The following is a 12873-nucleotide window of genomic DNA, read 5'->3' on the forward strand; positions in this document are numbered from 1 at the left end:
GTTGCAAAGAGAATTTCACAGAAACCATGTTTGTTATTAATGGGAGTGCACTGTATTTATAGTGCATTGTTTCATAGATCTTTCTATAATTATTCACTTTATCCACATAATCATGTTTGGAAAACTTCCCTATAAAGGACCTAAATGTGAAAAGAAGTCAGTTTGTGAACTATAAATGCATTGTTAACAAATACACACATTACACAAATAAACGAATCCAGCTGCATGGTTACAAGCAACTGGAACTTCACAAAGTGCAGACAAATGAAACAAGTTTTGAAGGACCCGTGCTTTATTCACACTATATACAAACACAAATTTATCTTTTTGTCACAATATAATTTATGGAAATGTATATACACACAAACATATGAGTTGCTGGAGTAAAGCTGTACCACTTACCACTTGGAGTACAGACCACAGCAATCGTAGTCAAGATTTGCCTAGACTCTGCAAATCGGACGTGTAGCTGGTGATCTGTAGCCTAATAGTCTTGTATTAAACTTATGTGGTGTTAGAAAACAGGGGAGGTACATATAAATGGGGAAAAAGCAGATTATGCCCTTAAAGGGGCATAGTCCCGGTAGTGTAGAGGGCGCTGTTGATGATACTGCCGAGCACCATTAGCTTTGATACGAAGATACCCGAAGTTGAGCTGTCATCAAGAGTAAAGTGCGTAGGTGTTGCTAAGTAACGTTGCCTTCGTTGTCTTCTCTGCGCATCGCGCAGTCTGTAGTAATGCCAGGGTGCGTGCATAATGTGCTTGTTATTATGACATCACAAAAGAAGTTTGCTAAAGCTGTCATCCCCCTCAGCCGAATCATGAGCCGAACTGTGATCCGACCACTGACTACACTGAATCGGACTTCTTCGGACTCGGGAAAGTGGGCCAAAGTGTAAGCGCTAAGAGGAGTCAATAGCGTAGGTCTCTATAGGAAACTAGCGCCGTGCGCCCGCGTACGCATTTGACAAAACACCGGGACTATGCACCTTTAAACTACAGTCGGTTCTAGGTAGGCTGGATTTTTTTTTTCTTGTTTCACACTAAGCATGAGCTACATTTAAGAAAGTGGTGTGATATGATAGTTTTTGAAAGTGAAAATGACTACACTTAAATTTCCTTTTGGGAGCACTTTGCCACACCATCACAACATCATCCTACTTGAGTGCAAAATACCAAGAACTCACGGTAATACTCCCTCTTTGTCTCGGCCGCTCTTCAAGAGGATCAATTCTCTTCCCTATATCATTACCAGCTTCTTAAGCTGGCCATTTTCAAGTCATTTCATTTTCAATCTTTCAGTTTTCTAAACATGGTCAAAAGTAGCAACAACATTCAATGACACAAGTCAGTAATAATCAAAACAGTCTCTTAAAAAATAAAAAATAAAATAAAAAAAAAAACATCAGTGACTGCATCCATCGCAAATTGCTGTGGACGGAAGGGAGAAGTGGGTTTCACAAATACAAACATTAACCACAGTTCTACAATGCGATGTTTCATCTGATTTCTTTAATTTGGTTTGCTGTGTCACAACATTGACTCATGGTCCCAGAAGAGAATCTAAAATTCAGTTCTACAAAACTAATTATCCATATTTCTTTTTTTTTGAGAGAAATTAATGGAAGGATGCCTGTCAGCCTTCAATGGAAATCCATAAAGTAAAACCTGAAACAGTTTCTATTTTCTTCTGAAATTCTAATTCGGACATTTTAACTGAAATTCCACACAAAAAAGTCTGTACCAAATGACAATTGTAGCTGAGCTATCATAGAAATACTTAATTAGGGCTTGGTATAACGAGATATGGGACTAAACAAGAATTAATGTCAACAGAAGTATTGTCCATTCGAAATTGTTGCTCGGAATGCTTAAAAAACGTTTGGCCCAAGAATCATCCTCTCAACAAGGTTAAGGATGTTTCTGTACTGCAATGTAGGCCATTCTGCCATATCCTGTTAGCACCCACTGTGCACATCAACAAGCAGTTCACCCTTTCTGGACTACAGAGGGCAGTATCTCCACAATATAACCACGCTGCTCACTCGCCTTCTCTCTTCTTTCTCTCTCACACTCTCTGTTTATGCAACAAGAGCAGGAAATACAGAGAGATGAATATTCATGCCACACACCTGTGAATGTACAAAATCAGATTTTAACACAAGCTGTAATAATCTTGGTTGCAAATCACGAAAAATACTCACTTGGTTAGGATAAGAGACATATAACTTCATCTCAAAATGTACGCTTACTCTGGAATGATATCATCAGAAATGCACATGTTCTATTTATGACCGTTTGTCTTCCTCACTTAACTGGCAGCCTTTACTTAGAAAATACATTGTATGCCACATGCATCACAATTACCTTTAACCAAGATTCAAGATGGCAGATTCCTAATCCTCATTGAGCCTACGATTATCATTGCTATTCACCATAGAAAAGAGAAAGGAGTACATTATATACCGCACACAAACAAAACTCAAGTTTCTGTCACAATCCAGGCTGCATCTGCCACAGACATGGCAAACCCTGGGGAAAGGTGAAACTTTGAGATTAAAAATGGAACCATGGCAACACGACTCGAGTTGCTATGCCTAATAATCACAGAAACGTTTGCCAAATTGCCAAGTACAATGGATAGAACCTGACAGGTTTTCCCCCCTAGCTTCCCCGGGGCTGTGAAATCCTGCGAACATCTTGAGAATTACCTACACCCTTTCAATTGAGTGAATCATAATGAAATGAAAATACACATGCATATATCCATAAAAGGGCACTAAAGTTGAGGAATACTCGTTCATGATTGGCTAATGGCGCCAGAAAAGTTTGTTACGTCTTTTGTTAAAATTTGTTGCAATGTTCACTCTTCCAATTGTGTTGAAATGCTACGCCCACTGGCTATATATGATGCAAGTACTGACCACTTGGAAAAAAATAGCTCATTTTGGTGGATAGTGTCTTCCTCTTCTTTCCTGCAAAATCCACTTGCTTATTTCAGGATCATAATTTCTGATACAGTCAATGATTTGTCACAATATAAGAGTAAAAGTAAAGTGTAACAGGAAAAGTTGAAAATGACACAAGTAAAAGATGAGAAATTTTGGTAGTGATCTGGGAATTTTCATGAATTTTGGAAGGATTTTTTAAATAATTTGGCAAATAGGGTCACGAGTTCAAGCGGCATGTATTTGAGGTTTGCATAATGCATACCAAAGCATGAACTCTGCTCAAGGAGCCACGCAGCCAACTGGAATCTGATGAGGTAAGCACTCTCTGCTTTTGTTTTCTTTCTTTTTGTTTTCTTTTTTTAGCTATCATTGTGGAATTTTCAGCGTGCTTGTATGGGTGGAAATGAGTTGTTTGGCAGAGGTCTGCACTCTCACAGTGTTTTCTATTTTTGTTTGTTTTTGTTTTTGTCTTTGATTTTCTTGTCAGGGATGGGCAAACCCTATTATGGGAGACTGAGGGTGGGAAGTGTGATATTGTCACCACAAACATACTGCCCCAGCACCAATAACTATTACAGGTAATTGTGATCCCTGTATAAAGCTCTTAACCCATTGACGATGAGCTCATTTTGCTATTTTCCCATAGATATGGGTATACTCTGGACTAGTCTGCAACAGGGTAAATAGCAAACAACACTGAGGAAAAGATGGTGCTCACAATGATAAAAAGAAGACTGCAGTCATTTATCAGACACACCTTAGACACTGAGGTAATGGAATTCTTACGCACTTAATCACTACATCATTTTGGTTAAGCCATTGAAATGCAAAGAATATCAAATATCAAATATCAAACCAATATCAAATATTTCTCGTGAAACAAAGTCATCAGAGAGAATGAAATCAATTTGAGATAAAAAGTCTGCATTCGTTTTCCAAAACACCGCAAAGAATTCAATTTGAAGAACTCATTGAAGTTCCATTTTGACAAGAATATCAATCTTTAGCATTTGGAAATTAAAAGTTTGGTCAACAAAGCTTGTGCAAGAATCCTTGCAGTCCACAAAATATATAATACAATAAAAAAGACATTCTGAAATATCACCATCATTACACAAGGAAATGTAATCATTAAACACTTTCCACTAACGTCACTTTGAGCTTTGGCAATGTGCTTACACGGACATACTCTTACATCAAATTTCACAGTAAATCAGATTGACAGTATTAAAGAAGGTGATATTCTAATAGTGACTGGCTTCTCACAAGGGTTACAGGCAGCTCATTACATTTCAGTGTGACACCGTCAGAGCTCACACAGCTGACATTCTGTATGGGCCTTTCTACCGCTACTGAATTCAAACACTACCGGCAGTAATTCTCAGTGACAGTTGAGAACAGGGACAAAAACAATGTGCCCAATGCAACTTGAAATAGAAGTCAGAGCTACTGTAAAACAAGATATTTTCGTTGCATGAATTTTTTTTTGAGAATTGGAGCCGACGGCCTTTTCCGCCCATGAAATTTTTGCGAGTTACCTCTAACATTCAATGCATATAGTGTAGACAAGAACTTTCACATGCATTTTAATTTCGCAAATCTTGGCTCTCACGAAATTTGTGAATTTGAAATGTTCGCGAACATTCCTCGTTTTACAGTGCCATATCCCAGACCCTGATACAATTCCTACAGGCAAACAAGCAACCACATGTTAAGACCACAGGAAGGCACTACCGTGCAGTCAGGGGAATTGTGATATATTGGATAATGAATAAAGCACTAAAGATTTCACAAAATCAGGGAGTATTGCCACCCCATCCAACCTCCCCCCCCCCCCCACCAAAAAAAAAAAGAAGAAGAAATGCTAGGAAAAAAAAAAAACACGCAAGAGTAAAATCAGACTAGTACATGTGCTCAGACTGGCTTGAATTCTATAGAAGTTAGACATGTTTGATGAGAATACTGCACAAAGTGAAACCACCAAAGTTTTTGCATGAATACAGTGCAGGGGCCAGCCTTTCCAGACACTGGAGTACAGCCTTTGCAGTACTGGAGATGCATTGGACATGCCAACGCACATGCAGGCCACTCTGCTTCGGACTGGGCATGTGGAGCATTCCACTTGTGGTGACGACAAATGAGAGGTAAGGGATAAAGGAGAAGGGAGGAAAAAGAGAAGAAAAAGGTGGAATGAGGGCAAGTTGGTGGGAAGTTTATGATGTGGGGCTACCGCGTCTTCACTCTATTTCCCCAAACTCGAGGAACAGTGCCCTCACATCAAGCATGGAGGCCAGGTCCAGGATTTGCTTGTGCAGCAGGGTGCTCTCCAGAATTTCGTGCCCAAGCAGGTTTGGGAGGCATCGCGGGTAGTAGCTCTCGTCCTGTGAAAGGAGAAGGCAGACGAAGATGGAGTGTGTGAAAACTGAAGATGCCTTCCCCTTGATGGAAATGTTCTCTTCCGCTGAGAGGTACGCGAGGCTACTGACAGTAAGAGCACTTCCCTTTCATCGACATCACATTTGGTTTATACTACAGCAAAGGACTAGACCCTAACTTAATTCAGCTTAATCCAACAATCTTCATACACTATATCATTGCAACTGATTGACAAATTGTCCTACATTAATGTAAATAAGCACTGAATTGATCAGTGTTTTAGTAGTAGCCATGATAAAAAATTATGGGCATACATACTCGAGCAGGATTCGAACCTACAACCTCCTGATCACTATATTATTACACCTATACAATAACATTTTAATTGAAAGTATGGTGATCTTTCATCTTGACCTTCAATCTTAAACCAGTCATTTCATGCATACAATATGTATCGCCATTTCCATTCTTTCTATTACATTGTATATCATGTAGCCACTGGGCATTCCTGGCTAATGTTATAGCAAGACTCGACATTGTTAGCCAACATTCAGAGATCTCTACCCACAATTAAATCTAATCAAAGCCTAATGCAGCATACTTTGGCAAAATACAGCACATCAAGAAAATCTATCAACAGGTTTCTTTAAATTGTAAACAACATCTACTGTGATTCATATAAATTCTGACTTACATGACAGAATCAACAACACACAATTACATCCATGCAATTAACTTATTTTTCTTTGACTAAGCCAATCTTTTGACTTGTGCAAGGTCGATTCAGGCAGTTGACTGTATGTTGGGAAATGCCTTTTTCTGTATGACACAGTGTCATTTAATATAAATTAATATCTAATAATAATTACTTTGATTTTGATTACTGGCATCATAACTATAATCACCAAATGGAGTAAAACTATCATCATTATTTCATTATTACCAAGATATTGCACTGTAAACAACCTTGTTTCTTATCACACTTTGTGACTTGTGTTTTCTAGTAAGAAGACGAGGGGTCTCGCAAAAATTACACATGGGCCACCTACCTTGAATCCCCGGTGGTATCGCAGCACAGCATAGCAGAAGATGTAGCGGGTCACCAGTAGCCGTAGGAACTCGTCACTGAAGAACTGCTTGTAGACATGGTCTGCAAAAACACATAATGGCTTTCGTCAAAAATTTGCAACACACTTGCTCGCTTCACTGGCAAATTTATTCACGCATTAGTTTGAAGAAGTCAAAAATTGTCAATATTTATTACACAACTGGGGAATGGTTCTTAAACTTCTGCAGAAGTCCTCATTTGAACACTCATTTACAATGGATTACTATAGGATATGTGTTCCTTGTCTGCTTTTCTAGCTTCAGTATACGAACACATTGCTTTAAGGACAATCAGTCTCCTAGATCTTTGGGGTGGGGGGGGGGGTTCAAATTGACCTACTCCATGACCTAGTAAAAACTTGCTGTGAAATAAGCCACTTGATATAGCATTATATCAATCAATACATTGGCACTATTTTGGGGGCAAGTACTGATATCTTTCACGCGAGCAAAAATTGCCCATCTGGCGAAGAGAAAGAAAAAAATGATGTCACACCCTGTCCTACAGAGTTTTACACCCTTCTGCCTCTGCTTAGGCGTGACAGATTTAATTTCACGAGCGTTCGGCCGCATGGGGAATGCTCGCGTTCCTCCTTTTGTTAGGGGACGCCCCTATTCCTCCTGCGTGCAGAATGGGGGGCTTAATCCCTCTATTCATCAGCCTAATGAGGGCGTTCCTTGGACGCAACAGAACGGACTTGCTCACAAGTCGCATTCATGGCGTTCCTTTCCGCTTTAGGAACGCAAGGATTATCCCAACCACGTGCCTTCCGCGCACGGCTTCACCTATGAAAAGAACAATTTGCGCCGGCAAGTGCACAATTTACGGTGGACGCCAGAATTCCACATCGTTCTTGCCAGTTAAAAATAAATCGCGTGGCAAAAAACAGGGTGAGAAAAATCGCGCACTTCAGACAGTTTACAAACGATTGCGACTCCACATGCATTTTTAATCGTCAAGTACAGTCGCCTACGCTACGGAGTAACATTGCACCAGTTCGCAAAATTCTCTCGACTCGCAGTTTCCAAGCGTCATGAACAGGGCTGGTATTCCAAAAGTTTTGCCAAAGTTTTGCGATTATTCACAAGCAATAATTCACAAGCGAGAAGTTGCATTCTGGTTTACTTTTCGATGACATTAGTCAAGGCTCGACACTTACGGTGGCCCGGTGGCTCGGGGCCACCAAAAACGCACGTCGGGCCACTAAAAAAGTCGGATGTTTGCCTTTACTTTCGAAAATGAACAGCGGTAACAATCGGCTCCGTAAGATGCTAAAATAAATGTCATATGTTTGCTCTTAATTTTGGAAATGAATAACGGTAATATTCGACTCCGTATGATACTAAAATAAACGTCGGATGTTTGCTTATACTTTTGGAAATGATAACGGTAAGAGTCAGCTCCGTACGGTGCTTAGATTAATGTCAGATAATGTTGATTTTGCATTCGGAAATGAATTAAGGATAACATTCGGCTCCGGAAGATGCTGAAATAAATGTCGAATGTTTGCTTTGACGTTCGGAAATGAATAATAATAATATTCAACTCCGTATGATGATAAAATAAATGTCTGATGTTTGCTTTTATGTTCGAAAATAAATAGCAATAACATTCAGCTCCGGAAGATGCTAAAATAAATGTCGAATGTTTCCTCTGACGTTCGGAAATGAATCAGAGTAATATTCAATTCCATACGGTGATTAAATAAATGTCGGATGTTTGCTTTACTTTCGAAAGTAAATAGCAATAACATTCAGAAGATGCCAGAATAAATGTCAGATGATTGCTTTTACTTTTGGAAGTGAATAGCAGTAACATTCTGCTCCATACCATGCTAAAATAAATGTCGGATATTTGTTATTCCACACTGCTCGATTAAAAAAAAAAAAAAAAAAAACTGTTACGATTCGCTATCTTAATATGCTGAAGGTTCGCTTTTCTTATAAGTTTCGAAATTTCGGACGTTATATAGCTGATTCGAAAACGAAGTTTCTTACCACGAATATGATAATTCCTTTACAGATAAACGACCCACCTTTTTTCCATTTTCGGATGAATGAACCATCTGAATACTTTTTTTTTTTTTTCCGGAATGATGAATATCGTGCAAAGAAGTAAACGATGTCACGTTCAGAAATAAACCCCATATTCCCGTCACAGGAAAAGATTCGGCGTTTTTAATTTTCTTTTAGCCAAAAATGATATAAGTTTCGTACCATGCACGTAATTCATTCTCACATTTACGAACCTTCGGAATAATGCCACAAATGGTATTAACGAGCCCTAATACAATTTTGGATTAACAAATTTATTAGTTAAGGCATATCAAATTTGCGTGTTTTGCGGGTTCTGCAAAAAGAACCATCGGATTTACGAACCTTATTCTTCTTTCGGAATAATGAACATAAGGCAAAGGAAATAACGATGCCATAATAAGAATTCAACGTATTTTCTTGCCTCAAAGATTTTCAATACTTATTTTCCGAACTACTAACCCCCAATGTCAGACTAAAAATCCGAAAATTAAATAAGCTTTGCTTTCTGATGTTTTGTTAATCCCAGAAATTAAAAGGAACAAGTTGTGTTATTCGTTTTCAGAGTAACGTAATTAATTTCATATCCCGATAAATGCACCTTTAGAATCACAAAATTCGTGCGGTTTCGGATTAATGAATCGTATTTATTTGTCACATCAACGAATATCAATCACGGCAATCACGGCCTGTCACATTTGCCTATCTCGTCTCACAGCGTTGTTTCACGTCCGTCCCGTTTTGTCCTTGATGGCCTGAAATGTGACTGCCGTGGTTGCCGGGAACATGGTGTAAACGCGGCTTTTAGCTTTACACAACCCAATTCCACATCTCCAAGAGCCTGAAATGCTCAAAAGCGAGATTCTCTTTGCAGGTCGACTTGAGAATGGACAGGTTGGTATTCCTCCTGTGCGGAAGCAGTCAAGCTGTAGGCCTATACATGTATCCCCTTTCCATGGTCAACTAGTCATGTGCCATCAAACAATGAAAGTATCGATCGGGCACCAGCTACACATAGTCATGAATAGACATTGCGCTAATGGGCTCACAAACTCTTTTGTTGTATACATGAATATTGTCACTGGAGGCAGGTATCTACTGAGCTGAGCCTCTATCGCTGTGTACATCTTCATTCGAGTTTTATTGCGACAAGCACACGCGGATTAGTAACGGCATTGCACAAAACCCAAATCTCTTGAGAGATTTTGAAAGAGCGGGATCCGAAACCTGGACCCGTTTCTAGACACTGTACGTTTTAAATTTGATTTGAAAAAACAAACGCATATTCCCCAAAGTGCATGCAACTTTGCGATTTAAATGCAAGTGCGTTGCTGTGAAGATATGCGTGTGATTTCTTATGATTCTGTCGAGATAATTTTCAGTGCCGACTGAGTTGAAATAGGATGTGTGATTTTCCTTCCCTAAGTCGCCATGTGATTTTGTTTTGTTTAAATTTCTATTGCCATACTCTGAAAATGAATTGTTCTCGCGCTCCGATTCGCAACATTACCGCTCTGTACGGCGCGGGCCAGTCTGAAATAAAAAGAAGAAGAAAAATTTGTTAATTCGGAAACGACATCTTTCGGATTACTAACCTTCGTAAAGATGAATATCTTTCCATCGTCGGACTTATTTAACTTTGGACTGAGATTTAAACCTTCGGAATAGCGAACTGCAGTAACAATAATTTGCTACTATTTTTTCACTGACATTACGTGAAGCACGATGCGTTTCGGTAGTTTGAAACGTGTAAATGTTGCGATGTCTTTCCCCTGCTAGTGCAGACTAAGTTCGGTCACGGCGAAAGTTCCAATACGAAATAAAAAAATATGATTCTTAAAGTCTTTTCAACAATAGCACGCTTCGGTATAGATTTTTATGCGTTTAAACGCAGTTTCTAGTTTCGTACAGAAACCGCAAGTCTTTTCTGCAACGCTCTTCCGTTTTAAATACAGCGTTGCTTGTGATTTGATGGACTTGCATTTGACTTTTAGAATTGCGTTTATTTCTTACAATTTTCTAGTGTCGGATGATTATCAAACGCAAGTCTTTTCAGCGTTCCGTGTGATTTGATGGACTTGCATTTGATTTTTGGGGTTGCGTTTAATTTTTAATTTTGCGTACGAAGTAAAAAATAATACAGGTCTTTTCAACAATAACTCACTTCCGTAGATGTTTAGAGATGCGTTTAAACGCAGTTTCTTATAATTTCGTACAAAAACTGCATGTCTTCTCGGCAATGCTCTTGCGTTTAAATACAGCGGCGCGTGTGATTTGATGGACTTGCATTTGATTTATAGAATCGCGTTGAAACGCAACTGAGTTTTAAAGAAGTTCCCTACAATTTTCAAGTTTCGTACGATTATCAAACGCAAGTCTATTCAACGTTCCGCGTGATCACAAGGACTTGCAATTGCATTATTGATTTTCAGAGCTGCGTTTAATTTTTAATTTTGCGTACGAAAAAAACCACTCAAAATAATGCAAGACTTTTCAACAATAACGCACCTCCGTAGATGTTAAGAGATGCTTTTAACCACAGTTTCTAGTTTCTTACGAAAACCACAAGTCTTCCCTGCAACGCTCTTGCGTTTGAATACAGCGTTGCGCGTGATTTGATTCATTTGACTTTAAGAGTTGCGTTTCAACGGAATTGAGTTTCAGGTTTGTACAACTATTTTCTAGTTTCATATGATTATCAAACGCAAGCCTTTTCAGCAACGCACTTGCGTTTATGTGCAAAGTTACTCGTGATTTGATACACCTGCATTTATTTTTCAGTTGCATTTAATTACATGTAGTTGCATTTGATTACTTTTCTAAAAACGGGCCCAGGTTTCTATTAACGCTTCGGAATAATTAACGTTAGAATATTCGGTTAAACAGAAACACCTACACGTGTATCATGTTCTGATAATGATTTTCTACTAGGACCTTTATGTGTACACAGTTTGTGCGTTTTGAGAATAACGAGCAGGAGAAAAGGGGGAAAGTGAACTGCTTTGGGTAGGCAACTACATGTAATTCTCCAAAGAATGTAAATGAATGTATGCCCTTTCATTTCTGGCGTACAAGACAATGGACGCATGGCGCGAACGCTACCACGCCGTACACTAGCGAATTACCGACTCGCGGGAAAACAATTCTTTTTCAGAGAATGGCGATAAGATTTTGAGCGAAAAAAAAAATATGTCGACTTAGACGAGGGAATAAACACGTATTTCAGCTCAGTTGGCACTAAAAAAATCAGGTCGACTTACGCGAGTTGTCGACTTCTAAATGTCGACTAAGACGAATAAATTTTCAAGGAATAACAAAGGCAAAAATCGGGACTTTTTTATCGTGTCGACTTTACTGTACTATAGCTCCATAGTTTCAGCAGAGCCAGATGTGTATGCACCTCCCTGGTTTCAGGCAGGCAGCTCTCATCAGCTAGCTCTCGCCAACTCCAGCACGTGTCTCCATCAGCATGCTCGTATTATACAGCACAGGGTTACTATACATAGCCCCTGTTTCCAGGCCCCATGCAATTGACACGATGTTTACGACCCATTCAGCGCGTACGCAAATTCCTTTACCCTGCGGTTTTGCCTGGCGGCGCGGCGGCAAACCTGCTTTGAAGTTCCTGGAAATTTCCACCAGCCTATTGCCTGGCTGGCACGGCCATGGGTGTCAAGTTTCCGTCAATCTACCTAGCTATTGTGAATGTTTTTCTTAATACACTTGTCACTTCATTACACACATTTTGCTTCACCAGAGAAGCTGCTTACAAGAGTGGTCTCACGCTCATGTAAGGGGAATAGATACTCTTTCGGATATACTTTTTGATTACGCCTCTCGTCGACGCAAATTAAGGTAATCACAGCGTTACTAACGCGTAATAGCGCGATGCCTTTGGTGGTTTCATTTGTTTGCTAATTTGTCCGTTTTTTAAGCTTCCATGAAATCAGCTGTGTATAAGTGTTCAGCACAAGACAAAGGGAAGACTTAATCCGGGCGTTCCCGAACGCTGGCTACATGGAGCGATGGCTTCGTGGTCAATTGGGTGCAGTGAAGTTGACGCTATTGTGTTCGAAACAAAGGCACTAAACAAAAGACTTTTAAGCTGGCGTTCCCGAACGCGGACGGCATGGGCGCATGCCAAGCTCGAGCCAAGCTGGCTACTTAACAGATAAGAAGGCATGCCGGACGCGGGCGAACGCTCGTGATATTAAATCTGTTGTGATCATTGATTTTTTTTTTTTCCCCACCTTTTTTGTTGCTGTTGTTGTGCTTCTAGAATGTATCAGGGCAATTATCCCCCGGCTAAATACCGGTTAGTGATAAGGTTAGAGTAACGATTAGGGTTAGGATCAGGTTTATGGTTAGAGTTTGGGTTAGGGTTTGGATTGGCTTCAGGATAAG

General features: G+C 39.6%; 1 protein-coding gene across 1 annotated transcript in view; it reads right to left on the reverse strand.

Annotated features, from left to right (window-relative positions):
- Positions 1-4869: 4869 nt before the first annotated feature.
- The window catches only part of LOC140240786 (protein SCAI-like), a 28540-nt gene continuing 20536 nt past the window's right edge, over positions 4870-12873 (reverse strand). Inside the window, exons 13-14 of the mRNA XM_072320559.1 lie at positions 6378-6478; positions 4870-5333 (exon numbers count right to left, since the gene is read on the reverse strand). Of these exons, the coding sequence (XP_072176660.1) occupies positions 5190-5333; positions 6378-6478 (245 nt within the window). The 3' untranslated portion in view covers positions 4870-5189. The remainder of the gene's footprint in view (positions 5334-6377; positions 6479-12873) is intronic.

Source organism: Diadema setosum, chromosome 17 (genome assembly GCF_964275005.1).
Source record: "Diadema setosum chromosome 17, eeDiaSeto1, whole genome shotgun sequence".
Taxonomy (NCBI): Eukaryota; Metazoa; Echinodermata; class Echinoidea; order Diadematoida; family Diadematidae; genus Diadema; species Diadema setosum.